This window comes from Tursiops truncatus, chromosome 10, assembly GCF_011762595.2.
Source record: "Tursiops truncatus isolate mTurTru1 chromosome 10, mTurTru1.mat.Y, whole genome shotgun sequence".
In the NCBI taxonomy this organism is placed as follows: domain Eukaryota; kingdom Metazoa; phylum Chordata; class Mammalia; order Artiodactyla; family Delphinidae; genus Tursiops; species Tursiops truncatus.
This window is the reverse complement of record NC_047043.1, coordinates 27,860,673-27,887,637: the sequence shown is the minus strand read 5'-3', so window position 1 is coordinate 27,887,637 and position 26,965 is coordinate 27,860,673. Positions and strand designations below refer to the sequence as shown.

At 42.0% G+C, this 26,965-nt stretch overlaps 1 protein-coding gene across 1 annotated transcript; it reads left to right on the top strand.

Annotated features, from left to right (window-relative positions):
• The first annotated feature begins 511 nt into the window (after positions 1–511).
• OPN5 (opsin 5) lies at positions 512–26,965 on the top strand. Its single transcript, XM_004314422.4, has 6 exons — positions 512–648; positions 4,468–4,587; positions 7,928–8,098; positions 11,249–11,583; positions 22,717–22,958; positions 26,902–26,965. Exons 1-6 carry the CDS (start codon positions 519–521, stop codon positions 26,963–26,965), a joined length of 1,062 nt encoding a protein of 353 aa, XP_004314470.1. The 5' UTR covers positions 512–518.

Sequence of the window (26,965 nt, the reverse complement as noted above, 5' to 3'; positions counted from 1 at the left end):
TGGTGGTTGAGAGTCCGCCTGCCAAGGCAGGGGACACGGGTTCGTGCCCCGGTCCGGGAAGATCCCACATGCCACGGAGCAGCTGGGCCCGTGAGCCATGGCCGCTGAGCCTGCGCGTCCGGAGCCTGTGCTCCACAACAGGAGAGGCCACAACGGTGAGAGGCCCGCGTACCGCAAAAAAAAAAAAAAAAAAGACTAGATGCTTCCGCTGCAGGGGGCACAGGTTCGATCGGTTGGGCAGCTAAGATCCAACGTGGCCAAAAAAAAAAAAAAGAGATAACATAGGATAGGCTTGGCTAATCTACACACTGAAGAATTGAATATTGACATATTTGGATCATGGAAGAAAAACGTTCAAGTGTTCGCCAGTTATTAATTAGAGACTCAAGCATGACTCTGGGAACGTGCTTTTCATTTTAAAGCAGGGGGCGTGGTTATGAGATGGGTCGGGCTGGCTTCTTCAGTTCTGCGGTGACCTCCACGTATCTGCCTTTCAGACCCTGGCGCCGGAGGAGGGCATGGCTCTGAACCACACGGCTCCGGCCCTAGATGAGCGCCTGCCGTACTACCTTCGGGAGGGGGATCCCTTTGCTTCCAAACTTTCCTGGGAAGCGGATTTAGTGGCTGGCTTTTACTTAACAATCATTGGTAAGTTTCCTTGCCTTTTCAGTGCAAAGGCTGCATCTAGAAAATTCATGGGCTGCTATGTTAATTTTGCACAAAGATTCCAACACTTGAGTGGATATTTTGAGATGGAGAGCGGGAGGAAGCAGGAAGAAGGGGTGGCATCACAGAGTTCATACATGTTTCATAGAAACGACTCTATTATCTTTATTATTAGGGATAAATATTCCCTCGATAATCCAAAGAAGTTTTACAGCAAAATAATTTATCTTGAGACTATATTTCATTTTGGTTGCTTTGCTAGTAGGCTTGTCTACCAAATGACAAACTTAATGATCATGAGCTCTTATTTAAATAGAATGCTTTTACTTTTTGAAAAATACTTTTGATATAAGGATAAGAGTATAGTATCAGAATGGACCTTAAAACTCATCTAGTTTAGCCTCTGCTTTTCACAATGGAGAGAACTCCGTCCCAATGCTGTAGTCAGGATGGATACACTGTGTTTACTTCACCTAAAGTCAGGTCCCACCATGATAGCATCACTAAGTGATTTTGATGAGAGTTGAAAAAAATGTATGAATAATAAACGGAAGTCAGTTCAGGGTCAAAAGTTTTCCTGCCTGATCCACAGCATGGTACGTCTGCTTCCAGGCTCTGGTATCCAATGTGGTGGCCACGTGTGGCTCCTGAGTCCTTGAACTGTGACTCTTCCAAATTGAGATGTGCTGTAGTATAAATAGACACCAGATACTGAAAACATAGGACCAGAAAAAATCATGTAAAATAGCTCATTAATAATTTTAAACCATCGACTACATGTCTAACCTATAACATTTGGGGCCTATTAGGTTAAATAAATATATTCTCAAAATTCATTTAGTAATATTTTTACTTTGCTTAATATGACGACCAGAAAAAATTTAAATACATGTGTGGCCCACATTTCTGGTTTCCATGACATTTCTATTGGACAGCACTAGTCTAGGTAATTAGATTCAACCACAGTACTTTTCTTACATTGAAAATCGCTGTTTTAAATTTGGGTAACCAGTGTGCAGGTGGGTTATGTCTTTAGGTGTGTCTGCCTTTAATCTTTTCAGTTGTTGGGTCAAGCTTTCTCTGTCTCCTTCTCTCTTTCTCTCCCCCTCCTTCTCTCTCTCTCTTTCTCATCTACTTATTACGGGCTAAGACTTTCATTTAACCTCCTGAAATTAGCCAAACTCATTAGAAAAGTCTGGAGACCCCTCTATGGTCAGTGCTTGAGGCAAAAGGAATCCATGAAATTGAATCAGAAATTCCACTGCAAAGGGATTCCCTGGGTCCTTGGCTTTGTTATTAGTTATTATGGTACTGATTTAAATTCTTTTTCTTATCAATGGACCTCCATGTCCTTTCAAACACAAATATATATCGAGTGCCTATTCTTTGCCACTGTTTAAGTTGCTGGGAATACAGAAGTGAACAAAATGGGCAAACTACTCTCTCCCCACACAGGGACTACCTGGTAGTAAAATCCACATTGAATTTTTATTAAACATAAGTACTTTCAATGATCAGAAAAGACAGAAAAATAGACATCTTATAAATGAATTTGTCGCAATCAATTGCAAGGAATGAATTACAAAGTAGCATCTGTAACCTGACATGTTTCTCCAGATGACACAAAATAGGGAGGACGATTAAGGGGTGAAAATCTACAATCATATTCAAATGGGAGTACTGAAGAGGCACCAGATAAAGGGGTCCGAAAAGAGTCCCGGAACAAAGGGAGCCTCAGATCACTCAGGGAGTCGGGGGTGGGGCCAAATGTATGTTCCAGAGCAGTCGTTCGTTCAGGATGAGGCCAGGGTCAGCTGGTGGGGGCTGGACTCATCCTCGACCCAGTCTTGGGTTCGGTGCTGTGTCTGGTTCCCTCCCTCCTGGGGATGTGCCCAGATTCCTTTAAAGGAACCAGAGTGGAATGACATTCTTGGTGAGTTTTGTTAAATACTAGAAGTCTTAGGGAAAACTGGAAGATGAAAAGATAATGTGAGTTTGGAATAGAGGAGAAATAAACTAGAGACCCATTTCCGTCCTCTACTCTTTTACTACAAATACGTAGTTCATTAACGGTCTATATACGAGATTTAAATTTTTTGTATTCATAGAAAGAGTCAGGATTTTGATCATCAAAAAATGTCCCCCTCACTTTAGCTTTTACCTTCTTAATCTTCTTTTCCTTTAACTCTCATTAAAAATAAATTTGCATTCTCCTCATACTCCCCTACGGGAGATTGCCTGTGGGAATAATCAACATGCAGCTCTCGCAGAGAGTTGACTATTTTTTGATAAGCTTTGGGCACTGGGTGAAGCCTTATGAATCATTAGTAAAGATAATTTAAGAAAGGAAAAATAAGAAAATCAATATTCTCAAAAGAGACGTAAAAAGACAAAGGATGTTCAAATGAGCTTTGTGTATCAACTGCATATGCATAGTTACTGTTTTTTAATCTTTTTGGATACAAAGTAGAAGGCATGTGTTTATAATTTTTCTAGCCATGTTTTCACATTTTAGTTTCCCAGTGTGCCTTGTTAGCTGGTTTCCTTTAATGCGACATGGGTTTCATTTTAGTTGGTTTAGAATCTCCACCACCTCTTCTATTTTTTTCCTCCTCTGTCTTAAGAAAGCTAAAGAGGTTTTAGTAGACCACGAGGCAGCACTGACTCCTGGGATTCAGAATTTCCTAAGACCACAAACGCAGTTAATGCCTGGTGGTTTCAGACCATCAGCTGAAACACACATTTTTCCCCCTTGCCCCCCCAAATGAATTGTGGTGGAGAAGTAGAAGTTAAGATAGAAAAATCTGGGTTTCTCCTGTTAATACTCTCCTTATTCCTTACTACTAAAGGCAGCTGTACCAGATTCTCATTTATACACAGCTACACTATGAAGCAAGAATTCCTGAAGAAATCTACTCTACATGTTAAGCTATGGAAGTAGGTGTATTCTTTTCTTAACTAAAGTCAGTAGGGATTGGGTCTTTTTGGATTTAAACTGGGTTTGTAAGAACTTTTGAACAGTATCATTGTAATGTCAAAGCCAGTCATTAATAAAAGGATATATAAAAGTGGGAACACATTTATATCATTGTTGGTAGGTTGGTGGGTTGACGGCCACTTTCTCTCCCTTTGGTGGGAGTGGGAGAGTCCATGTTATCAATCGTCACCCACTTCCCCTTCATACTGAGTCCAGTAGCAGTGGCAGATATCCAGCGTCCATGTCCTCAGGATGCAAAAAAGTCCTGGATGTGTCTCCAGGAGATGACCCTGTCCTTGCAGGAGGTCATGCCAGCCTAATCTGGCCTCTGCTTCTCCTGAATGCTGGTCTCCCCTCAGGAGTCCACAAGAAGAGTGAAAGCACCTCATTTGGTTTGGGTCACTTCGTCTTCAGAATTTATCGATAGCCAAGGGGTTAACCCTTCTCATCAGAGGGGAGGAGTTCTATAAAGCTAGTACTCTAAAAATGGCTGAGGAGATGCTGCATCCTGGGGATTAGTCCAAGAACTGACCATGGGGATTCCCACACCCTACTGAGCTTCACTGGGAAATTAGTGGTTCTTTTTCTGGGTAAGTGCCGTTTGACCATCCCTGACTCCTATCCCTTTGGAGGTGAACCATCCCTCGCCTGTCACTCACAACTCATGCTTTTTATTTCATCTTCTTGACTTAGACTTTTATTTAGAATCCTCTCGCTACCCTCTAAATCTATGGTGTCCATTTTTTGAAATTGAGAAGTGTTTCATATCTGAGTGAGCTCTAAATCCTAGTTTTAACGATGGAAATTTATATTTTTCCTTGTAGGGATTCTGTCCACATTTGGAAATGGGTATGTCCTTTATATGTCTTCTAGACGAAAAAAGAAGCTGAAACCTGCGGAAATAATGACTATCAATTTAGCGATCTGTGATCTGGGGATTTCAGGTAACGCAGCCATGCCATTTCTTCTTTGGGGGTTTGAATGCCCCGTTATAAAGTCCTCACTGGCTCACAGATCACCCTACCCCCAGCTTCTTTTGCTCCTCCTTTCACAAATCATCTTTACAGTGTTTGTGGTAAGTCAGCAGAGTGTTGTTTGGCTAAAGAGATCATCCATTTAACATAGATGGAGTCCATTCCATGTGCGGGGCATGTTAGATGCTGAGGATACAATTTGAAATGATACATGAGACTTTGGATACCTCACAGTATAGTGGGCTAAATGATTCAGAAAACAGAAACTTACAGACAGGATTTAGATCACTGTTTTGAGCTCTGTTACATCCCTCACTCGCTTAGGGAAATCTGTTAAAATAAACATCAAGGGGGTGAGGTTTTAAGGGTAAATGATGGGTCAGAAAGGTGAGCCAAGGAAGGGGGAAGGGTTGCCCTTGTAATGACATATTTAAGTGTGGCTTAGGGACTGACTGCAAGTATAGGAAGCTTCTAGTTCAGTGGTTCTTGACCTTGGCTGCACAAAAAAGTCAGTTGGGGAAATTAAAAACAAAACCAAAAACAAAACCAAAACAACTCACAGCTGGGTTTCATACCCAGAAATTTTGCTTTTAATTAGTTGAGAATGTTACCTGGCCATCAGGTTATTTAAAATTAGAATTTCCAGGTAAATTTATTGTGCAGCCAAAATTTTGAACCACTGGTTTATTTCTTGCTTCTTTGGTCTCTCTGGTAACCCAGCAAGGAGGAATTGGAAGAAAATTTCTCTTTAACTGTAATTCATTTTTACAAATATGAACAATTTGGGGTCAGTCACTTCCCTTTACATTTACATAGAAAATTCCAGAGTTGCCTAGATACACTCAAATATGCCTCTGGATCCCCACTTTCTGCTACACAGCGTATGGTTTTAAGGTACTAGAATTAGGGAAATTGAATTTGAATAGCACACATCAACTCGTCTTTCCACTGGAAATCTTTTAGCAGGGTCTCATCCAAAGCATCCCTTCTAAAATGTTTCCCGGTATTTGTTTCTCTCTTCATAAGTGGATTTTTCTGCCACTGCCAGTCTCTGAAAACAAGTCTTGGTGATGTGTCTACTTACTGAGTCACTGTTTGTTACACAGCAATGGATGTGCTGCCCTCTCACTGAGTTTGGATGATCTTGGTTATTTGGGAAGACTTTACTCAGTATGGACAGACTGAAATATCATGACCTCTTTGGGGAAATACACATGCACATTAAGAGGAAAGTGACATATCCGGCCCTTTTCTGTGAAAATAGTCGCGATACGCCTCAGAGAATTTGCGAGGCTGCAAAGTGACTGCCATTCTCGTTTTGGCCACGCGATGGCGGTGTCGCAACATGAATGATGGCTCTCCGGTCAGCTCACCATGCTGCCCCCTAGTGGTTCTCTCGCTGGTACTGAACGTAAAATGCTTGCATGAAACCTGCCATTTCAGTCACGTCCTTCGCTTATAACCAACTTATGCTTAAGGCTGAATTAGACTAGGTTTGAATAAAAATGTCCTTAATTGGTCAGATACATTGAAAATGCTTTCAACCAAGCAAGTCTGCTGCAGAATTGCATAAACCACCTCATTACTCTGTATATATCTTTAGAGTAATTCACCAGAAAGCATTTTCTGCCATGGGTTAGTTTTCTCTGATCAACTCAGATCATTTTTTGCAACCTCTGGTTATCTCTTAAATACATTTTTTCCTTCCAATAAACCTTAAAAATTTTTATGTCTTTTTAATTTTTTTTCTTGCTTCACTATATTCCATTATAAGCACCTTGAATAAACACATCCTAGAGACCAGATGTATGTCATCTATACAACTAATATTTATTGTTTAAAATCAATGGCTCTCGATCATGTATATGTATTAGAATCACCTGGGGAGCTAAAAACACTATATTGTGACGGACCAGCCAGATAAATGAAGTCAGGTAAATTAAATCCAGATAAATTAAATCAGATTATCTGGGGGTTGGAGCTCTGGACACTGATATTTAAAATTAAGCAAAGCAAAGCAAAACAAAACAAAACTCCTCCAGTGATTTTAATGTGCAGCTGGGTTTAGAACCACTCTACCTAGTGGAGGAGGGAGAGACCTTTCCAAGAGGTTCATCAAAACCCTTTGGCATCCCGAAGGTTCTAGATGACATCCCATAGGTTCATCAAAAGCTCCACTCCAGAAAGAAGCCTAAAATACCATTTGCTGATGGATCCCAGGCACAACAGACACAAATTTTGCTCCATCGGAGTCACATTCAATTGTCTTTTTTGCTGTCTTTAGCACCCACCCAGCAGACACTCAATTCAAGCTCTGAGTTTGCTGTCTCCCCTGCCTAGAATATTTTCCCTCTAGATGTTTGCTCGAGTCCTCAACCACTGATTTAGCATCTACCTAAACATCACATGCGCAGAGAGGTCTTCCCTGATCTCCTGATATAAAACAACCATTTCCGTCTATTTCCTTCCTCTGCTTCATTTTTCTTACCGGAACTCATCATGACCCATCAGTCCATCATATTGTATCTTATATTACAAATTATTTGTTTCTTTTGCCCCCTCTATCTATTAAAAATGAATCTGTTAATCTTAATCTCCACTTTGTCCTCTGGCACCTTGTTGCATCCTGGGCACTAAATAGTTCATTTGTTAAACAAAACACGAATTCTTTTACACTGGGTTTCCTCACTGACAATGGGTTGTAGACCCAATAGGACTGGGAAGCTCTGATATGAGGGTGCCCAGTCTAGCCAGTTGGAGTATGAGACCAGCTGTGTAGACCACTAGAGGCGATGCATGTCTAACTTAGAAAAGCACCCAATAAATATGTGTTAATTGACTGAACTAACAGTGTACCAGGTACGGGGCGCACCTGGGAGGGGTGGGGAAGGCTGGCCCCTGCAGGCTGCCAATGTCAGTGACTTGGTTCTTCTAACGCATTCAGGTTGGGGACCCTCTTTTGACAGATGAATCAGATACAGATTTTGGAAAGCTTCCTCAGCCATTTCCTTCAAAGAGGGGGAAGATTGAATGCACAGCTGGATAAGGCGGGTGCAGGGCATGAATTACAGTAGAAGATGACTTCCTAGAAAGTAAAAAAAACAAACAAACAAAATGAACTGATGAAGCCTGAAGGAATAAATAGTTTAAATCCCAGAAATCTGGGTCTGGCTGTAAACAAACTGGGCCTAACATTTCCGAAAAGAGCTCTCTGTGGTCTGCATGGGATAAAACTCAACAGCGAGTTGCGGTAGGCGAGGTACATTTTAACCGAAGGGAACTTCCCTTGACAAGTTGCTTGGCGCTCCAGTTGTAGGCAAACCGTTCACCATCATCTCTTGCTTCTGTCACCGCTGGGTGTTTGGCTGGATTGGCTGCCGCTGGTACGGATGGGCTGGATTTTTCTTCGGCTGTGGAAGTCTTATCACCATGACTGCTGTCAGCCTGGACCGGTACTTGAAAATCTGCTATTTATCGTATGGTAAGTAGGAAGGTTTCTATTCCCTGAGAGTCAAATCTAGGTGGATTGTCAAAGTGGTACAAGTTTTACCCAGAGGTAATAAGGATTATGAATAACCTCAGAGACCAGGAGTATTTCTACTTATAGCTTATCTTGTTCTAACCTATGTTTAAAGATTGGAACCTGTGTCAATGTAGGTTTCTTTAAATACTACTTTTATAGGAATGTCTGGTGTTTGGCTATGATGCTTTTAAAAGTATCATTTTTCTGTCTAAATTGTGTAAGCTTTTACCGTGTTAAGCCATACAAGCAAAAGAATGCGTTTTATACATTGAAAGGATGTTGGGTCCAAGACGTTTGGCTGGTTCCCCAAGTAGTAAATATAATTATACGGAAAGATGTTTCTGGTTCTCCTTTAGCACTCAGGATCCCTATGACTGCAGAGAAGAGGAATTCTCCTCCAGGTTAGAGAGCCGTGCCTGCAGGAAAGGACACACATACAGAAATACCGCCCAACATTCTTTTTGTGGTCTTGGTAGGTAGAAAGATGAGCAGCTAAGAGAACGGGCCAGGGGTGAACCAGCAAGAAACAAATTTTCAGAGGCTAAAGATTTTTCTTTAACGATAAAACGATTCTACGTGTGAAAAATTAACTTTTCGTACTTTGGCTTCTTGGGGCCTGAAATGGGAAGGATCAAGTTGATGTGACACTCTCAATGGGGTGGAATTTCTCTTTATATTTTAAAAGTTTACAGTCCTAAATTAAAAAAAAGAAAAACATGCAGGGGGTCAGGGCAGGGGTAGGGTCATGGCCCAATGTCTGCACCATCCAGGCTCACCTTTAAAAATAAAAATTGCATCTTTTTCTAAACAGCTTAAAACTTGCAATAGAAATAGCTTGAAGCAAAAATTCCAATAAAATACAAAAAATACAATTATAACTATGCTGGATGATTTCAGATTCAATATTTTTCTATAAACTTATTTTTGATCATATCAAAATAGATTTTAAATATAGATTTTACAGACAAAAAAGCAAAAGTTCCATTTCCTGAGAATATTTGAGGAAGACTAAACCTCGATGTCTCTGCTTTTTAAATATTCTCCTGACTTTAGGCTTTGGGTCAGTTAAAGAGATGGTGCCGCCCATCCCCAGAATCATTGCAGGGCATAATTCCTATGGGAACGATATATTTTTTTCCAGCTTCTTCTAAGGTTGATTCTCGATAGTCTAGTTTCATCATTTGTTTTGTCGCACAATTAAACACTCCACACAGTGTCTTGGAATGCTGGAATTAGAAGGTCGCTTGGGGACATGTAGACCTTTTTCCCATGTAATGTGATAAACTGTTTTAAGGCATCCCTGACAGACAGCCACTTGGCCTCTTCTTGAATAATTCCAGTGACCAGTGACGGGGAGCTTACTACTGCACAAGGCAGCCCATTCTCGGATTGGTCTGCTCTCATTGTTACAATGTTATTCCTTATATTAAGACAAAACTGCCTCCCAGTAACCTCCACCCATTGGTCCTAGTTCTGACTGCTGGAGCATCACAGAACCAATCTACTAATCTACTCCCTCCTGTACTTGACAGCCTTTCACCATAACCGAATGTAAGTATAAAACACCTCACTAAGTAACCCTAACCATAAATGCTTCTACGTATGCCTATGCACATTCCTATAAATATATATAATTATTTGTGCCAGTGTCTTCTCCATTAGAGTGGAGAACTGAGAGCTGACAGATATTGTGGCTACGTAATTGTTACCCCTCTCTGGTGGGTCCGTGAAATTTGCATTTTATGGCACTGTATGTTTGAAAAAATAGAGACAAAGGAAACAATCTGTTATATTTCTTCTTAGCGCCAAATAAGACAAACACAGGAGTAAATACTCGTGTTAGTGCAGTTCTTCATAGTTTGCAAAGGAGGCCTGGCATTGTTCATTTCACCCGTACCAAAATCTGTAAGCAGTATATCTTTATTTTCTCCATTTTACTGATAAGAACACTGACGTCTGGAAAGGTTACAGGAAGAGGGTCAAATACTAGAAATGAGAAGCATTAGGCCCTTCTGATTTCCCAGACCTCACATGACACTAAACAGAGGCAGGCCTTGAGTCTGTGCTGAAGAAATCGTTTGGCTTTTATTAAGCATGTTTTGATATTTCTTCTCTGCTACCAAAAAGCAAGGCAGTTAGGGGTTACTTCTCTGGCCCTTTGGGTTTCAGGCAATAACCGGTATGGAGGTAATTTCCCCTGCAGGCTGAAGCCCTAGATCAGGCTGACCTGTCTTAGGTGGTTGTATTGAACTTTTGCAAATGATCACTAGCGCTTTACAGCTTTCCTTAAATGACTGCACTGTTTCTGCCTCTTGGAATTCTCTTTCGGCGAATGGAAACTAGTGCTGAAACACAGAGCTCATTTTTTGTTGTTGTTGTTTTACTGGAAATATTTTCACAGAATTTCTTTTGCAGAACATGATATGATCTACCTAGATTCCCCACTTCTCCATCTGTGGCTGTGTGAATGTGACTGTCGTATTAATAACATTGGAAGATTCAAAATCTCCTCTCACCCAGTGGGGTCACCCCATAACGTCACCCCACACAGTCATGACCGTGGCACCAACACCCACTCCACGAGTGCTTAGGTGAGAGGCACACGAGCTTTTAGGAAGAAGCGTATTTTAAAGATACGGGCAGTGTCTTATCACTTCTCCCGCAAAGGACTCTACCTTAGATAAACCCTTAACACATGCTTTTTTTGGGCTCCATCTTTATATTCTACCAGTTGGCCTCTTGTCCTGGATAGGATCTCAAAGATCATTCCGGATGTTTTCCCAAGACCTTCCACTGTCTTCAGCATCCTCTCATCTTTTTTACTGCCACCTCTCCCCAGCTTTTGTCACTTCCCCCTCCCAAGGCTCCCAGATGCCTAGAGAAAACCTTCCCTGTGAAATCACTTCCAGTTTTATTCTCTTGGAAAAAGGGCCCAAGCTCTGGAACTCTCTTCCCTCCACCCTACTCTCCCTCCGGCTTTGGTTACTGTGACCACTTCTCCCAGAATCCAATGGATTAACTCTTTGGATGTGGAATTTGACCTATGGAAGGGAGGTATCTGGGCGGAGGGTAGATTACATCCTACTAATGCTATTCTTCCACCTCCAGGGGTTTGGCTGAAAAGAAAGCACGCCTACATCTGCCTGGCCGTCATCTGGGCCTATGCTTCCTTTTGGACCACCATGCCCTTGGTAGGTCTGGGGGACTACGCACCTGAGCCCTTCGGAACCTCGTGCACCCTGGACTGGTGGTTGGCCCAGGCCTCAGTAGGGGGCCAGATTTTCATCCTGAACATCCTCTTCTTCTGCCTCTTGCTCCCAACGGCCGTGATCGTGTTCTCCTATGTGAAGATCATTGCTAAGGTTAAGTCTTCCTCCAAAGAAGTAGCTCATTTTGACAGTCGGATCCCTAGTAGCCACGTGCTGGAAATGAAACTGACCAAGGTAACTGCGTCGTAATTTACAGACGTGTTTTCTAATCAGTTAAAACTTCATAGGGCAAAGAGGACAGAGAATGTTGGAGACTGGGAGAACTTCCAATGTCCACTGTTTATGTCCTTATGAACTTTGTTATTATTTATTTAAACCTTTGTAGTATCTCTTCCCTCTGTCTCTATCTCCCTCTCATTTACACACACACACACACACACACACACACACACACACACACACACACACACGTCTAATAGCTACCGAATTTATACAATGGATCTACTGGGGGCTTTTTCTTTCTATTGAATAGGATATCATTGCTTCTTACAATTATTTCACTAATAAGAGTAATAACTTTTATGATTCATAGAACGCCTCACAGTATTTACTGTCCTGTATGGACTTTGATGGGCACGATTAGGGACATTCCTTATTAACAGAGTCAGAGCTTACCATGTCTGCTTTCCTATGGGAAACCCATCTTCACACAAGGGCAATTTCTGCAGCATTGAGTCCCTTGGCAAATGCTAGCCTCAGAGTTAGCAGCTCTTCAGATATTGTGGTGTAAGGAGAAGAGCAGACAGTTTGAAAACGGATGAGAGTTTGGATTCTATCACCGACACTTGCCAGGTTTGTGACCCAGAGACAGATACTTAGCTTCTTTGAATCTCTACTTCCTCACTTGTGTAACAGGGATAGTAACATCTATCTCTCTGGGTTGTGGTGGGGAGTCAATGAGATAAACATGTTATCCTGTCATCGGCTGCGTGGATGATGTTAAAGGAATCATGATTCCTCATGTCTCTTCTAACTTTTAGGAGGTCTGGTAAGGGCTAAGGCAGTGGTCTTTACACTTCCATCACGTTTCACCCTTGTATCGAGGAAATAGTTTTCAGCACATACTCTCAAACTGAGTTTTTAATATTAGCGCACCCTAGTTTCCATCTTATATTTGAAAGATAAAAATAAATGTAGATTGAAGTTCTAATCATTCTTCTGGTGTCCCAATCCATCATGTTGAGTGATATCCACCTTCAAGTGTCCTCACAGCCTACCCTGGAGACCACTGGCCTTAGGGACCAGGAGTAACACAGTTCCCTCCAGACCACAGGTGGCTACCTACTAAGTCAGGACTTTTGTCCTAGTAATAGTTTTCTCTCCAAATTTCAGATTTTTAGATGTTGTGCAAGGACCTCTTGGTTGCACAGTGAGAGCTAGAGGTTCTGGTTCCTTTACTCCCTAAACTCCACATTTGCGTAGAAGAAAGTTTGAACTTGTCATCACTCTAAATCTATACTGATCACCTAAAAATGGAGCTGTTCTACCTGGACAAATATGCAGCATCAGGAATCATGATCAACTTCTAGCTTACAATGGGCTGTTATGTAAGAAAAATATTTCCATAAATTCAGGATCATGAATTAAGTTCTTCATTTCTAGCTCTTCCTTTAGCTCCTGTCTGTGATGTAAAAAACCAACTAATGCCAATAAATTCATCCAAGTTAAATGTGGATTCCGTTTCATCCAAATCCTATTCGGTACCAGGTACTGTTCTAGGAAATAGATGAATGCAACCGAGCTAAAAGTATTTGTGTTCAATAGTTCGTGGAAGTATGCCCAGGGAACCACGTGATGGCTGTCACATGGGGATGTGATCTCAGTTGCATTCCTGTAGTGTGGCATGCCATGAAGCTGCCGAGATGTCATAGGATGTCCTCTCCTCTTCCCATCCCCCAAGGTTACTGGCCTTGAGACACTTGTCTGGGTGAATCTGGGTCCTCCTACCCATGAGGCCCTTCTCCCGTTTCTCTGAGGCAATCACTCATCATCCTCTCTCCTGTTAGTTGAACTCCTCAACTCAGCCCACTCACAGCCAGCTTTCACCAATACCCTAGCATCTGGTTCTTCGTGTATTCTTGAGGGTGGGCAGCTCGTTAGTCAGAGCTCCTAAAGCTCGTTATACATAAACGGGGAAGCTCAGCATATAACATTTAATTTGATGCGTAGTTCTTTTGTTTGTTTTTATTAAAAAATTTTATTTTATATTGGGGTATAGTTGATTAACAATGTTGTGTTAGTTTCAGGTATAGAGCAAAGTGATTCAGTTATACATATAAATGTATCTATTCTTTTTCAAATTCTTTTCCCATTTAGATTGTAGGGTTTTGAGCAGAGTCCCCTGTGCTATACAGTAAGTCCTTGTTGGTTATCTATTTTAAATATAGTAGTGTGTATATGTCAATCCCAACCTTGATGTGTCATCATTCTCCTTGCCCTGCACTGTGCAGATCAAATAGTCAGGCTCACCCAGACCAGATTAATCAAAGCAATGTTAGAGGAAAAGCGTAGGCATATATGTGTATGATTTTACTTTATATATGACTTCTAACATGTATTCTCATTATATTATACATGATATCTATAGTATATGTTACATCTTGACTTCATTTGTATATATAAAACCTATATTAAAATAACCTAAACATACAATGCTTCTAATTATTGACATTTGTGCAAAATATTTAAGTCAAAATTCAACCTACCTTGAAAAATAAACAGAACTTTCTACTGTGGCACATTCTGTTCTAAACTTAAACTATTTTCAATTACTAGTTAATTTTGATTTTTTTTGTAGTGAGTAAAAGTAAGTAGAAAAACCTTCACAGGCCTTTTCATAGTCTTAGAAGCCTTGTCCTGCATTCAACTACCTCTCAGGATTGGCCCTTTGCTTGTTCATTTGATGCTTCTGATCTTCATAATGTCCTGGTCTAAAAGCTTATGAAAGGCTACCTCATAGGATTATGGGATGAAAATAATTCATTTCTTTGTGTACTCTAATTATTTCTAGGTAGGTTATTATCTGGGCCTGCATTTTGCCAGTCTGACCTCGCCAACTTAAAAATTGATGTTCCAGCTATAAACCTTTCTCCACATTGTAATTTCCTTCTAATTAATTAAAAAATGGTTTTGCTAGACTTTTATAGCAGGCTGAAATTTCAGACTACAGAAATTGCAGAGGTGTGCAAAAGCAAAAAAAACCCTACAGAAACCAAAAAAAAAAAAAAAACGAAAGAAAAAACCCTTTCTCTTCATATTCCTATGACTCAGTATAATCTCATTTTTATGCCGGCATTTGACCTTGTAAAACAAACAACGTTACACAATCAGGGTAAATTCAGTTGAATTGGGTTTTCCTCCTCTTCCTAGGCTCTGTGTAAGTTCAGGGAGGTCTTTATAACTCCATGGGACCAATGGGCGGGGGCATCTTGTTTGGTTGTTGTCATTTATTGACCCTAGTATTGCTGAGATAGTTAAGGTTTCCTCTGGCCTCAGGCATCCATTGTCATGGGCACTTCGCATCTTTCTTGTTTCAGCTATAAGGCCTCTTTAGACTCACTGGAAATTCCAGGTACTTCCCCATCCTTCTTTGGCAACCCATTGGGTGGATGTCAAGACCTTGGCTGGCACCCTGGGAAGTGAGGCACAAGCTGTCTGCTTGTGCAACTGCATTGAGAGTCTATTGTTCCCCCAACCCCTTCCCTGGCCCCCTGTGCTCGGTTCAGTGGAGTATTTTCAGGACAGCTTCTCAAGGTCAGTTACCAGCTCCTCTGATGTCCTCCCTTGCCTTTGGGCTGTAGGCCCTTGACGGACTGTGGGCTCTTGTATCCACGTACGTCCCTTTAACTTGTCCACACTGTACACTTAATGCCTCTAGTCTTGCACATCTCTGGCTGTAGATACTCAAAAATCATTTTTGTCACACTCGAAACCCTCTATTTCAACTATTTCCTCTCTTGTAAGTTTCGAATTTCTATTTTGAAACTCAGACGCTGAGAAATGAATGTTTTACTTCTTCGGCATTTCTGCCTGTGACAACCTTCATACCAATGCAGTGGACACTCTTGCTGCTGCTATGATGAGGGGGAAGGTGGAGTAACAGGAAGGAAATACCAGAAGTTTCCATTAATTTTTCCGTATATGACTATGCTGCACATCTTGGTACTTCATATTTATTCATTCAGCACACACAGCTCACCTACAATGTCCCAGGCCTATAGTTAGTATCCAGATCCTGTGGACACCTGGGTTGCTCTTTATCTCTCTTATTTCTACCAGGAAACCTTCCCAATCCCTCCTGCTTTGTTGAAGTCCCTCTGCTATGGGCCACCAGAGGACTTGGCATATCCACTTTTCTGAATGACACATCTTTGTGGCTCTTTTTGCAAGATAGTAGCTGGATGAGAGCAAGTGCTGTTTGCTCTGGCTCCCCAGGGCCCGACACCTGCTAGATGCTTAATCAGGATTGCTGGGATGACACATAATTGAATATACTATGTTAATTAACCTAATCACCTTGATCAGTGTTAACTGGTCCCTTGACCCCCAGCTTGAGGCCCTCTGTCCGTTTTATACCTGCAGAGGCATTTTGTTTTGCTTTGTTCTTTCACATTGACTGTGAAGCCTTTTTAAAACTCATCAACGTAAACCTCTGCTTCCTTCAAAAGACTCCCCTCCAGCATTGCTCATTGAATGTTATTTATCATTGGGGGTTCGGCGTCAGAGAACCCCCGTGGGGACTCTGAGGGCAGTTAGTGGGAAAGCAGAACTGTATTCTTGAACCAATTTATTAATTGCTTTCCTCTGGTTCTTCTTACTTGTTCTTAGCTTCAGTGTTACTTTCCAGAGAAGCGTTCTCCAAATTGAATTCACGTCCTCCTATTAAAATGTTTCATTGCCTCTTTTACATTTGCCTTGTAGAACTTGTCACAATTTTTAGTTAATTTACCATTACCTACCTACTTCTGTGATTATTTGTTCCATGTCTGTCTTTACCACTAGTCAATAAGGCCCACAGGGGTAACAACCATATCTTTCTGTTCACTTTGTGTCCCCAGAACCTAATACAATGCCTCAAACATATACAGATATATTTGTCGATGGAAAGAATTTCAAAGTTCAGTGCCAGTTTTGCCACTTCCCCACTGAGAAATGTCGCAAAGCTGACGCTTGTCATTTGTTTTGGCTGACAGTGGCTGAAACCCTTTCCGGGTCTGAAATTTCCATGTTGAGAAATTGTCAACATTTTATGTCTTGCTGGGGAGCAGCAGGGGAGAAACAATGTTTCTGTGCAAAGACGGCCTCTTGACTTAAAAGATACGCCAAGACAAGTTATTGATTTTCCAAGATTCCCTTGTGGCTAGAGTGCAGCTATGACCCTAGGCTCCAGCTATGGTAGCCTGTCTCAGAAACTAGTGACACCTGGTGAAGGGCAGGGAGATTGCTCCCAAGGACACGGCTACAGCAGCAGGGGTTTGTGTATCAGAACAGGTTCAGGTCATAGTTTTGGGGTATCATTTCTGTCTGCTTGGCCCCGATTCTCAGTTGAGCATTCCCAGTGATGCTCTGTCCTAACCAGTGCATTCCTTTTCTGTCTCACTCAGCTAACGTCCATTTCTGTTGCTTACAACTCAAAACACAGATGCATAGAGTGACATGACCTAATTTGCAGCCTCTCCTTCCAATCACAGCTTTCGCTTGCTTATGGAGTAGTGGTATTTTAAGATTTGAGAAAACTGCAACTGGGAAGTGCAGAATTCTTCTTTTTCTTCCACTCCTTTAAAAAAATTTTTTTTAATTTATCTTTTGGCTGTGTTGGGTCTTCGTTGCGGTGTGCAGGCTTCTCATTGCGGTGGCTTCTCTTGTTGTGGGGCACGGGCTCTAGGCACGTGGGCTTCAGTAGTTGTGGCTCTCGGGCTCAGTGGTTGCGGCATGCGGGCTCTAGGGTGCAGGCTCAGTGGTTGTGGCACACGGGCTTAGCTGCTCCTTGGCATGTGGGATCTTCCCTGACCAGGGCTCAAACCCATGTCCCCTGCATTGGCAGGCAGGTTCTTAACCACTGCGCCACCAGGGAGGTCCCTACTCCTTTTTAAAATATATATAAATTAATATTTCCTAGTCGGATCACAACCAGGGCACCAAAGCTCTCAGAAATTTTTTCATCAGTGTATGAAGGTGGGTCTGAGACAGTTGGCCTTTGTTGTCATTCTGCTGGTAAAATAGAAGGAAGGAGGAAACTCAAACTAGACGTGTTTGGAGTTGTCGCATTACTTAATTTCTTAAAGGTGGTGTGAAAGCGAAATATCGCTACCCCTGTTTCTATATAGATGAGGAAACAGAGGGCCGAGGAAGGTAGGTCACAGCTGTCCAGCTCCCCACCTTCCTCCTTGTCACTGGCAGCATCCCTCAATGACAGGCTGCCCACGCGTGGAGGGTCGTAGTCTTACAATTGGCATTTATCATTGCATTGCCAACTTTTATTACTGTTTTCCCCTCTAGTTGGGAACAAATCCATATACTTGCTGGCTAGAGCCAAGAGAGAAAAACCAAATCTGATCCTGCCTGTGTTCCTGCCAAATGTACGCTCTCTGTAGGCAGGCGGGACCCTCTCCTGCCCTGTCTCTCAATGCACAGATGTGGTGATCTCTCTCCTTGTGACCTTATCGCATCCCAGCCACTGCAATATCTTTGTTATCAGTAGTCTAGCTGGTTCTGGAGTGTGATTCAGCCTCATCATTGGTGGGGCATTTATTCCATCTCTTTGGCTCTGATTTTAAGCCTTCACTTCCGCATCCAGTCCTCTCCTTATCTATTTCATTATCCAAGGTAGCAGGCAGCTTCAAATGTTGGCTGAAGTCTTACTTATATCTGGGCAAAGGAGCCTGGTGGAAGGAACTGAAGGGGCAGATCTTAGAGAGAGATTCTGTCTCCCTTACAGTGGTCAGTGGAACTGAAGCAAGATTGGAATCCAAACCTGAATATCTCCATGTCAGACTTCCCCACTATTCCACGCTGCCTCTGCACACAGACGAGATAGGACTTCCCTTTTTGGGAAAACTTCTCTGCTGTAATGGTTCAGATGTATTGGGCCCAGAGGCAGCGCCTTATAGAACTTCTTCATCCCTATTCTATTCTTGCTTTAATTGGTTAATTCACTGGAAGTGATCCATTGTGGGCAGTATTGCTTATGTGATGCCTGATGCCAGCTTGAACCATGTAGCTGAAACGTACCAGTATTTCTTGGTCCTCTGCAGCAAGATATTTGAAAAATCAGCAGGGTTGCAGATGTGTGATTCTTTTGTAGAAGCTAAACACGTATTCTATGAATTTCCTCCCACAAAAACTGTCTAGTTTAAGAATTTGAAGTTTTATTCCTTTTCCAGTGAACCAAAAGGCAGTGATAAAAATGAAGCAATTAAAAAAATAAACAACTTAGAAGAAATTGATGGGTACGGGTGCCTGTATTAGAATTGGTTTAAGGATGTCTGGGAGAGAAATTTTGGAAAATAGAAATGAGGACACACTTAGAAATGTGGAAAGCGAAGGACAGAGTGATGGGAAGATTAAACGTGCTCCAACTTGAGTAGAAAGTTCTGGGAAAACTGAATGTCACGTGAAACTTTTGCAAAGTTTTGCAAAGTTTTGTAGTCTCTCTTAAAAATAGCTTTAATATTTCAAAGTTTAATATTTTGTGGACTTTATTTAACGTGAGAAGCTTGTAGAAAATGACTGTGCCTCATATTAACTTTGTATTCACTTCAAAAACATAAGTAACATTATGCAGTACTTTGAGATCTAAGCTTTTATCCCTCTTTCTGCTTTAAACTTGATTTCTAGTCATTCAATTTGAAGTATTTAGCTTTATTCTAATCCCAGAAAAAACACTCGGATTCATTTGCTATGTATGTAAAAACCTTGGTATATTTTAATTCTCTTCTGTCCTTTTAAAAAGGATAACAAAATGCAAATGTTTTAAGTCCTTAGTGTTCCCCATTATACACTCCCATAAAAAGAGAAAATATGTAAAACATAGAAAATATTATGGACTAAGTGCTAATCTATTTTTTGTCAATGACTTTGGCAGCAACACAGAAAACAGCTTTTGAGATACTGTGAAATCATCTTATGACTCACACCAAAGGAGAGAGGATGGAGCTATGTTAAGTTCCCAGACATCGGCTAGAGCAAGCTTTATTTATACTGTTATTGTTTATTTGAGGATTTAGAAAAAAATATGACCCTCGCTGTGAGCTTTGAGGCATCCACTCCATTTACAAACAAAAGTCACACAGACCAGACCAAATGCTGTTTCTCCTGGGTAAGCGTCTGCAGAAAGATGGAAAGGCAAGTAGGCAGGAGAGCTGCATGTGTGCTTCAGGCCTCCTCTATAACTGCTGAGCGCAGGTGAGAAGTTTAGCTCAGGACCCTAACTCGGGACTTGAGGACGTGCAGGAGATCTGGGCTCATTTGATTCACCTCTTTGGGATTTAGATTCTCTATTTGCAAAATGGAGCAAAATGGTTACTGTTGAGGTTTTTCTCTGCTACAGTTAATATTTAAAGATGATCCTTGAACTTTTTGGGGTAGAGCTTTAGAATCTGAGACTTTCAGGTAGATTTCTTATGCTTCCTTCTTGACACAGCCCACACATACGGGGTTCCCAGGGCAAGCACACCCTACTGGCAGGCTGTGCCACAGATCAAGTAGACTACCCCACTTCCTGCATGCAATAGCTCTGCTCCCACAAAAGCATATTGAAATGCACATGCACACAAATGACTTTGTTATGGGAAAAACTCTTCCAATTGAATTTCAAACACAATCAAGTATGTGCAACTATTGTTGCTTTAACTACTATTAATAAAATATTTGGTGTCTCATTCCTCATCCTCCACGCCAGCTTGACGTTGCTGACCTTGATGCTCGGAGCTGTTAATTTACATTTTACTTCTTAAATTAGGGGATGGGGGCTGTGAAAGGAAGTGGCTCCTGGCCTCAGATATCTCCAGCCTCTCATCCTCCCAGGCCTTTAGGTAACTCAAAAGGAAGGCTGACTTTTCCTAAAACTGCCTTTATAAAATCCCAGGGTGGGTCTGACTATGCTCGTTCTAGTCCTGTGTCCAACCCTGCTCCTAGGATTGTAGCCAGGGGCATGCAGTCCTCTGGTCAGACTTGGTCTTGTGATTCCTGAGATGCCAACTCCATAAAAGAGGATACAGGGCAGAAGGGTTGCTGGCAATGCTAAGGCCGAAGGTATACTGGGAAGAGGAAAATAAATACAAACAAACGACAGCAGATCTTCATCACACAGAGGGCAAATTTGAATACGGTTTCATTATTTATCTTACTGAAAGAATAATCTAGTAGATAATGGTATTAAGGATGCTTTGAAGTTAGTTCTCTCTCTCTCTCAACCGGGGCTTAAAATAGCTCGCATTTAAAAGAAAACCGGAAGCTTGGACTTCCTTTGCAAATCTCGGTACTCTAATTAAGACCCCTTTTGTTTCTTGTTCATACAGTTGCCTAAACAAACCTGCTCAGAATGGAAAGTCTAGGCGTGCCGGCATTGTGTCTGCTTTGTTCATTCTTTTATCCTCAACACAAACACGTAGGAGATCCTCAATCACGCTTGCTGGTTGAATGAATAAACAATGACTTTTCTGCCTCCGATTTTTCCCAGCTGCATTTTATTTTAGAGGTTAATCTTCCTAAACGTGACTCTCATATGTCGCCTGCTCAAAAACCTCCTGGTGCTTTCAGGCATATGGAATTAAGGGCAAGCTCAGTAATATGTTATACAGAACCCTGAATACGTGGATGTTATCTTTCTTTCCAGGCTCGTCTCCCTTGGTTGCTTTCTCACACATCAAAGTGAATTGCTTACTAGTTCCTATACAAACCTCGCACACACCTGTCTTTACCTTTGCTTGTGCTGGTCTCACTCGCCTTTATTTCCATTTGCCAGCGTGTAGGTTATACGCCACATTCCTCCTGAGACTGTTCCTACTTTGCTCCATAGCATGTAATTTTGTCTTCCTCTGAGCCGGCACTTAAACCATATTCAGCTTTGTCACGTAGTTGTTTGTGCTCTAGAGGGATACAACCCAGGCACGGAGGGGTGCGGGTGTCTCCAGAGCACTTACACAGTGTCTCACGCAAAGCACTTGCTAAAAAAAGATTTGTTGAATTCAAGTGGGATAATCTGTAGGGTCAGACTACATTCTGTTTTTCAAAATAAATTTATTTATTTTTGGCTGCGTTAGGTCTTCGTTGCTGCAGGCGGGCTCTCTCTAGTTGCGGCGAGCGGGGGCTACTCTTCGATGCGGTGCGCGGGCTTCTCACTGCGGTGGCTTCTCTTGTTGTGGAGCACAGGCTCTAGGCACACGGGCTTCAGTAGTTGTGGCACGTGGGCTCAGTAGTTGTGTCACGCGGGCTCAGCAGTTGTGGTGCACGGGTTTAGTTGCTCTGCGGCATGTGGGATCTTCCTGGACCAGGGCTCAAACCCGTGTCCCCTGCCTTGACAGGTGGATTCTTAACCACTGTGCCACCAGGGAAGTCCCAGACTACATTCTTAAAGAGACTGAATGGCAGATGGTGAGAAACTAGTCAGGGTGCTTTGAACCCTGTCTCTAACTATTCTTTGGTCTAAAATTAACAGGCTTCTAAAGGTAAATATAATTTGGTGAGAGAGAAAAGCACTTTCTGGAAAAGTCTCATTTTATACAACTGTGTCACTTTGGTTCAAGCTCGATGACTCTCTTTTGCTTTGTAGCTAGTGAATTTCCACCATCTGAGCCTCAAACTTGAGCCAAAGGAAATTCCATTTCATAGAAATCTCTGAAGAAGCTTCCTATTAGAATTTCAAACAAAGGCAGAGTTTCTAAGTTTCCTGAGGCAAACGAGGGCGATTTAAAATTTCATCAAGGTGTACATATTCTCCATCTAGTTTTTAAGTGAATGTGGGTTGAGAAGTCTGGAAATTTCCGGCTCACAGATGTCCTTTTAGCATGATTTTCCTGCTCCACGTAGGCACAATCTGACACCTTTTATAGGGTTAAACTTCGGGTCTTTGGGTACATTCAAATTCTGGAGTGGAGAATGGATAAGATGTGGTGAATGGGATAAGAATTGTCATAACTTCTTCTGGCTGAACATCTCAGAGATCCATATGAAATGATTCCTACTGGCAAGATAAATGAACACATGATAGACTTTCTTGGGTGAAAATAGGCTGCCTGATCCTCTTCCCCACACCCATTGTTTCCACCAAGTGCCTCGATTTTGTTCTCTGTCGCTTTCCCTTACCAGGTAGCGATGTTGATTTGTGCTGGCTTCCTGATCGCCTGGATTCCTTACGCAGTGGTCTCCGTGTGGTCAGCTTTTGGAAGGCCAGACTCCATCCCCATACAGCTCTCCGTGGTGCCAACCCTCCTGGCAAAATCGGCAGCAGTGTACAACCCCATCATTTACCAGGTCATCGATTACAAATTTGCCTGTTGCCAAACTGGTGGTTTGAAAGCCACCAAGAAGAAATCTTTGGAAGACTTCAGGTAAAATTTCTGAAGCTGCAAATGAGGGATACCCTCTTTGTTTCAAAATCCCGTGGGGTTCAAGCCACTGGGAATGCTGCCTTCTTAGGGTTAGAGCTCATGACTTAGGATTAGTGCTAGGAGGACTTTACTTTCTGTTCACCAGAATTCCTGAAATCAAGTAATCAGATATATAGGAGTTGGACAACAGGAGTAGAGGGCGGGAAAAGTGATTCTGCTTTTTATTGTAGAGCAGCCAACATACGGAGCCATGACCATTTGAGCATCCACCCTGTATCACTCCCATGTGGAACCAAATCCACTTCACTCCAAGAGTTACTGTGCCACATGGCATCGATCCAAAATTAAGTTTTCACCACAGAAAAGATTCTCTTGTTTGGGACATTTCTACCATTAGCCAAGATATAGGATTTGGACAGGCAAAGGAAGGGGAGAAGGGGAGATGACGTTTTTACTCTCTGCCAGTTTCTTTATTTTCACAGCAAGACCCATATTATTTCTTCTCTTTGTCAGATGAGGAAATGGAGGTTCAAGTAAGGTGAAGGTCTGTTGGGTTTCAGAACTCAAGCATGTTGACCCATAACTATATCTACTTGCTTTAAACTGATCTTCATTCGAGTTCAAACACATTCTAAAAGATCTACAGTTTTAACGTTAGCACTTATTACCATTTTATGCTATGACTACTGTGTTGCTTTTAATTATCCCATTTTCTGAAAAGATCCCTGCCATAGGATAATAAAAAATTAAACAGAATAAAAAGATCTACATTTTTATACTTCCTTCCCCCACATATTGTGATTTTGATGTCCTGTTTTACATCTTCTGCTACACAATGAACAAGTGAGTTTGGGGATCCAGCGCCATTTTTCCTAAAGACCTGAAAGGCTCAGGGTGAGTCAAGAGTGGAGGGTGATTGGTCGTGTTCTGTATCCACTCAGGGACAGTCTTAGTAGAATGTGGAACAGGCACCAAGTTCCTGGTCTGAGGTGAGGGGTATTGAACGGCCCCTTAATTCTTACTCACTTGAAGTCTAGATATTTTTCAATGCTATTTTCCTTGAGTAAGTAGGGAACAGAGGAAAAGGTAGAATTAACTATGAGAAGATGCGGTTTTTTTTTTTTTAAACATCTTTATTGGAGTATAATTGCTTTACAATGGTGTGTTAGTTTCTGCTTTATAACGAAGTGAATCAGCTATACATATACATATATCCCCATATCCCCTCCCTCTTGCGTCTCCCTCCCACCCTCCCTATCCCACCCCTCTAGGTGGTCACAAAGCACCGAGCTGATCTCCCTGTGCTATGCGGCTGCTTCCCACTAGCTATCTATTTTACGTTTGGTAGTGTATATATGTCCATGCCACTCCGAAGTGAGAGAAGATGTGGGTTTTGACCTTGTTCTTTCACTGTGCTCGGGCAAGTGACAAATCTTTTGACCTTGAGTTTCCTCAGCATGTTGGTACAGCAGCAAAAAAAAAAGATAAAACAGGCACAAAACGAAAGGTAGTGCTGTCGCTGTTGCCGTGGTCCAGGGGAAGAAACACACGACTTGGAGGTAGGAGACCAGAGTTTAAGGTCGATTTTGCTGTTTACAGTAGCCCTACATCTTTGGGAAGATGAACCACTCAGAGCCTAGGATTGGGATGAGCTGAGGGCACAGCCCATCTTCCAAGCTGTAATAATACCATGTGGCACTGCCCAGGGGAAAAGGGCTAGGTGACAACTGTTAGTGTTCTTTTTTCACATTGTTGGTGGTTATTACCATCTCTGTTGAATTGACTAGTTAAATTCAAATGCTAAAATGCATCTGTTTTGGACGTAATAACACTTTGTCCTTATCAGCTATTAATACTCTATTATGGGGCTTCCCTGGTGGCGCAGCGGTTGAGAGTCCGCCTGCCGATGCAGGGGACGCGGGTTCGTGACCCGGTCCGGGAAGATCCCACGTGCCGCCGAGCGGCTGGGCCCGTGAGCCATGGCCGCTGAGCCTGCGCGTCCGGAGCCTGTGCTCCGCAATGGGAGAGGCCACAACAGTGAGAGGCCCGCGTACCACAAAACAAACAAACAAACAAAAAAACACAACAACTCTATTATGAATGCAGGTAGGGAGAACACTTGTAATGGAGCAGCTGCGGGAGAAAATAGTGAGGCACTTTTTCATCTGAAGGAGATGGGAATTTGACAGGAATGACTGAAGACAAATTTCACTCACCTCATAATTTGGCTTCAGACTGACTCTGTGTTCTGTATATTTGCTCACAAGTGTGAGTAGCACGTAAATATTCAACACTCCACAGTACAAAGAGAAAAAAAATGATGTGGAAGAAAATGACTTAGGGCCACAAAGCTTTGGAAAAATCAGTCAGGCAAGGGACAATTCGGTTCACCTGCTCCGATTAGCCATTTATATGAAACAGAGCAATTGCTTTGCCTAACGAAAGCAAGGGCTGCTTCCTTACTCCAGAGTTTCAGCTTTTGGTGGAAAAAGCAGGCGGTGGTGATGAAGCAGCGTGGAGGCGTTGGATGCTAGAGGTTGAAGCATCTTCAGAGAAGAAATGTTGAAAAGGTGTGATGAGTTGCAGATTCTAGAAGGATCTATTTTGGGGGAGAGCCAGAAGGCTGAGCAGTGGCCACCAGAGTTTTCTTTTTAGCTTTCCAAAGAAGACAGACAAACAAGAAGAACAGTATTTATCTTTGCTGCTATCAAAAAGCTAAGAAAATAGGTAATGTGGAGGTCCATAGAGTGAGGTGTAGTCATAGGAAGCCAGTTCAGAGTGGCTAATGTACTACCAGAACAATTCAATTGAATTAAACCGGATTCATTTTATCCTTGGTCTTTCATTTTCTGAGCTCTGAAATGTACTACTCATAATGGGAGACTCTCTTGGGAAATAGTTCGAATTCAAATAAAAAAGCTAATGTGTTTGAATATGAGATTGTTGAAATAAATTTTGAGTAACTTTAACGGTTCATTAAAAGTTAACTCATTTTTCCCCCCTTGAATTGAGTCCCCTGAGATTTTGGTAGAAACTGATGAACTGAAGGGAAAAAATGTGGCCAAGAGCCCTTTTTGAAGTTTTATTATTCACTACACTATATTATCCGAAAGTAGTCTCGCATATTCTGTAAACAGTGTTTCCGCACCCTGGCTGTGTACTAGAGACATGCAGGGAAATTTGAAAAAATACCGCTCTCTGGACCCCATCTGCAGAAATTTGGATTTAACTGGTCTGGATTAGACCTGAGCATCGGTTGTTTGGTTGGTTATCTCTCCCAGATGATTCACATACACAGCCATGGTTGAAAGCCAGTGAACCAGAGTCTGGGAAAGGAAGACATTGACATTGCAGCACGTGGAGTCATAGGCCTTTTACCCCACCTACCTAGAGACCAATGAGGCCACCAATCACCAGTGACAGGTGACCCAGACTTCAGATGCAAGGCCAATCTTAGGTGGAATAGAAATGTTCAAAAGAGCTGGTGGTGCATAGTGAAGGCCTGAGGCATTCCACATTCCTAGTATTTTAGTAAAGATAAAGGACACAGAAGAACAAAGCCCCAGACTCTGGCATTGCTTGTAATCATGCCTCCTCTGACCACGTTAGCTGGGTGAGTCACAGGGCCCAACTGAGTGGTAGGTTGGTGTGCAGAGAATTTTGTCCTAGAGGACAGGAAACTCACTAGGGCACAGGAAATGTGCTCTAAACCAGTGGCTTGTTTTTGGAAAGCTCTGCCCAAGGAATTTCTTGACTTTGAATATTCTAAATTGAATTATTATTTTCCATCTCTTTCTAATTCAAGTTTTGTGCATATAATCTTCATGGTACTCAAGTTTGACATGCTATACATATATGTCTTTGTGTATGTATCTGTGTGCGTATGTACATATATAGTGTATTATATATATATTAAATTGCATTTTTCTTCTCCTATATCCAGGCTGCACACTGTAACCACAGTCAGGAAGTCTTCTGCTGTGCTGGAAATCCGTCAAGAGGTATGA

Excerpts from the sequence above, each read along its gene's own strand:
- OPN5 (XM_004314422.4), top strand. The coding sequence starts at position 519 with ATGGCTCTGAACCACACGGCTCCGGCCCTAGATGAGCGCCTGCCGTAC. Across the intron at positions 649-4,467 it reads CTTTTACTTAACAATCATTG|GGATTCTGTCCACATTTGGA; the intron begins GTAAGTTTCCTT and ends TTTTCCTTGTAG. Across the intron at positions 8,099-11,248 it reads AATCTGCTATTTATCGTATG|GGGTTTGGCTGAAAAGAAAG; the intron begins GTAAGTAGGAAG and ends TTCCACCTCCAG.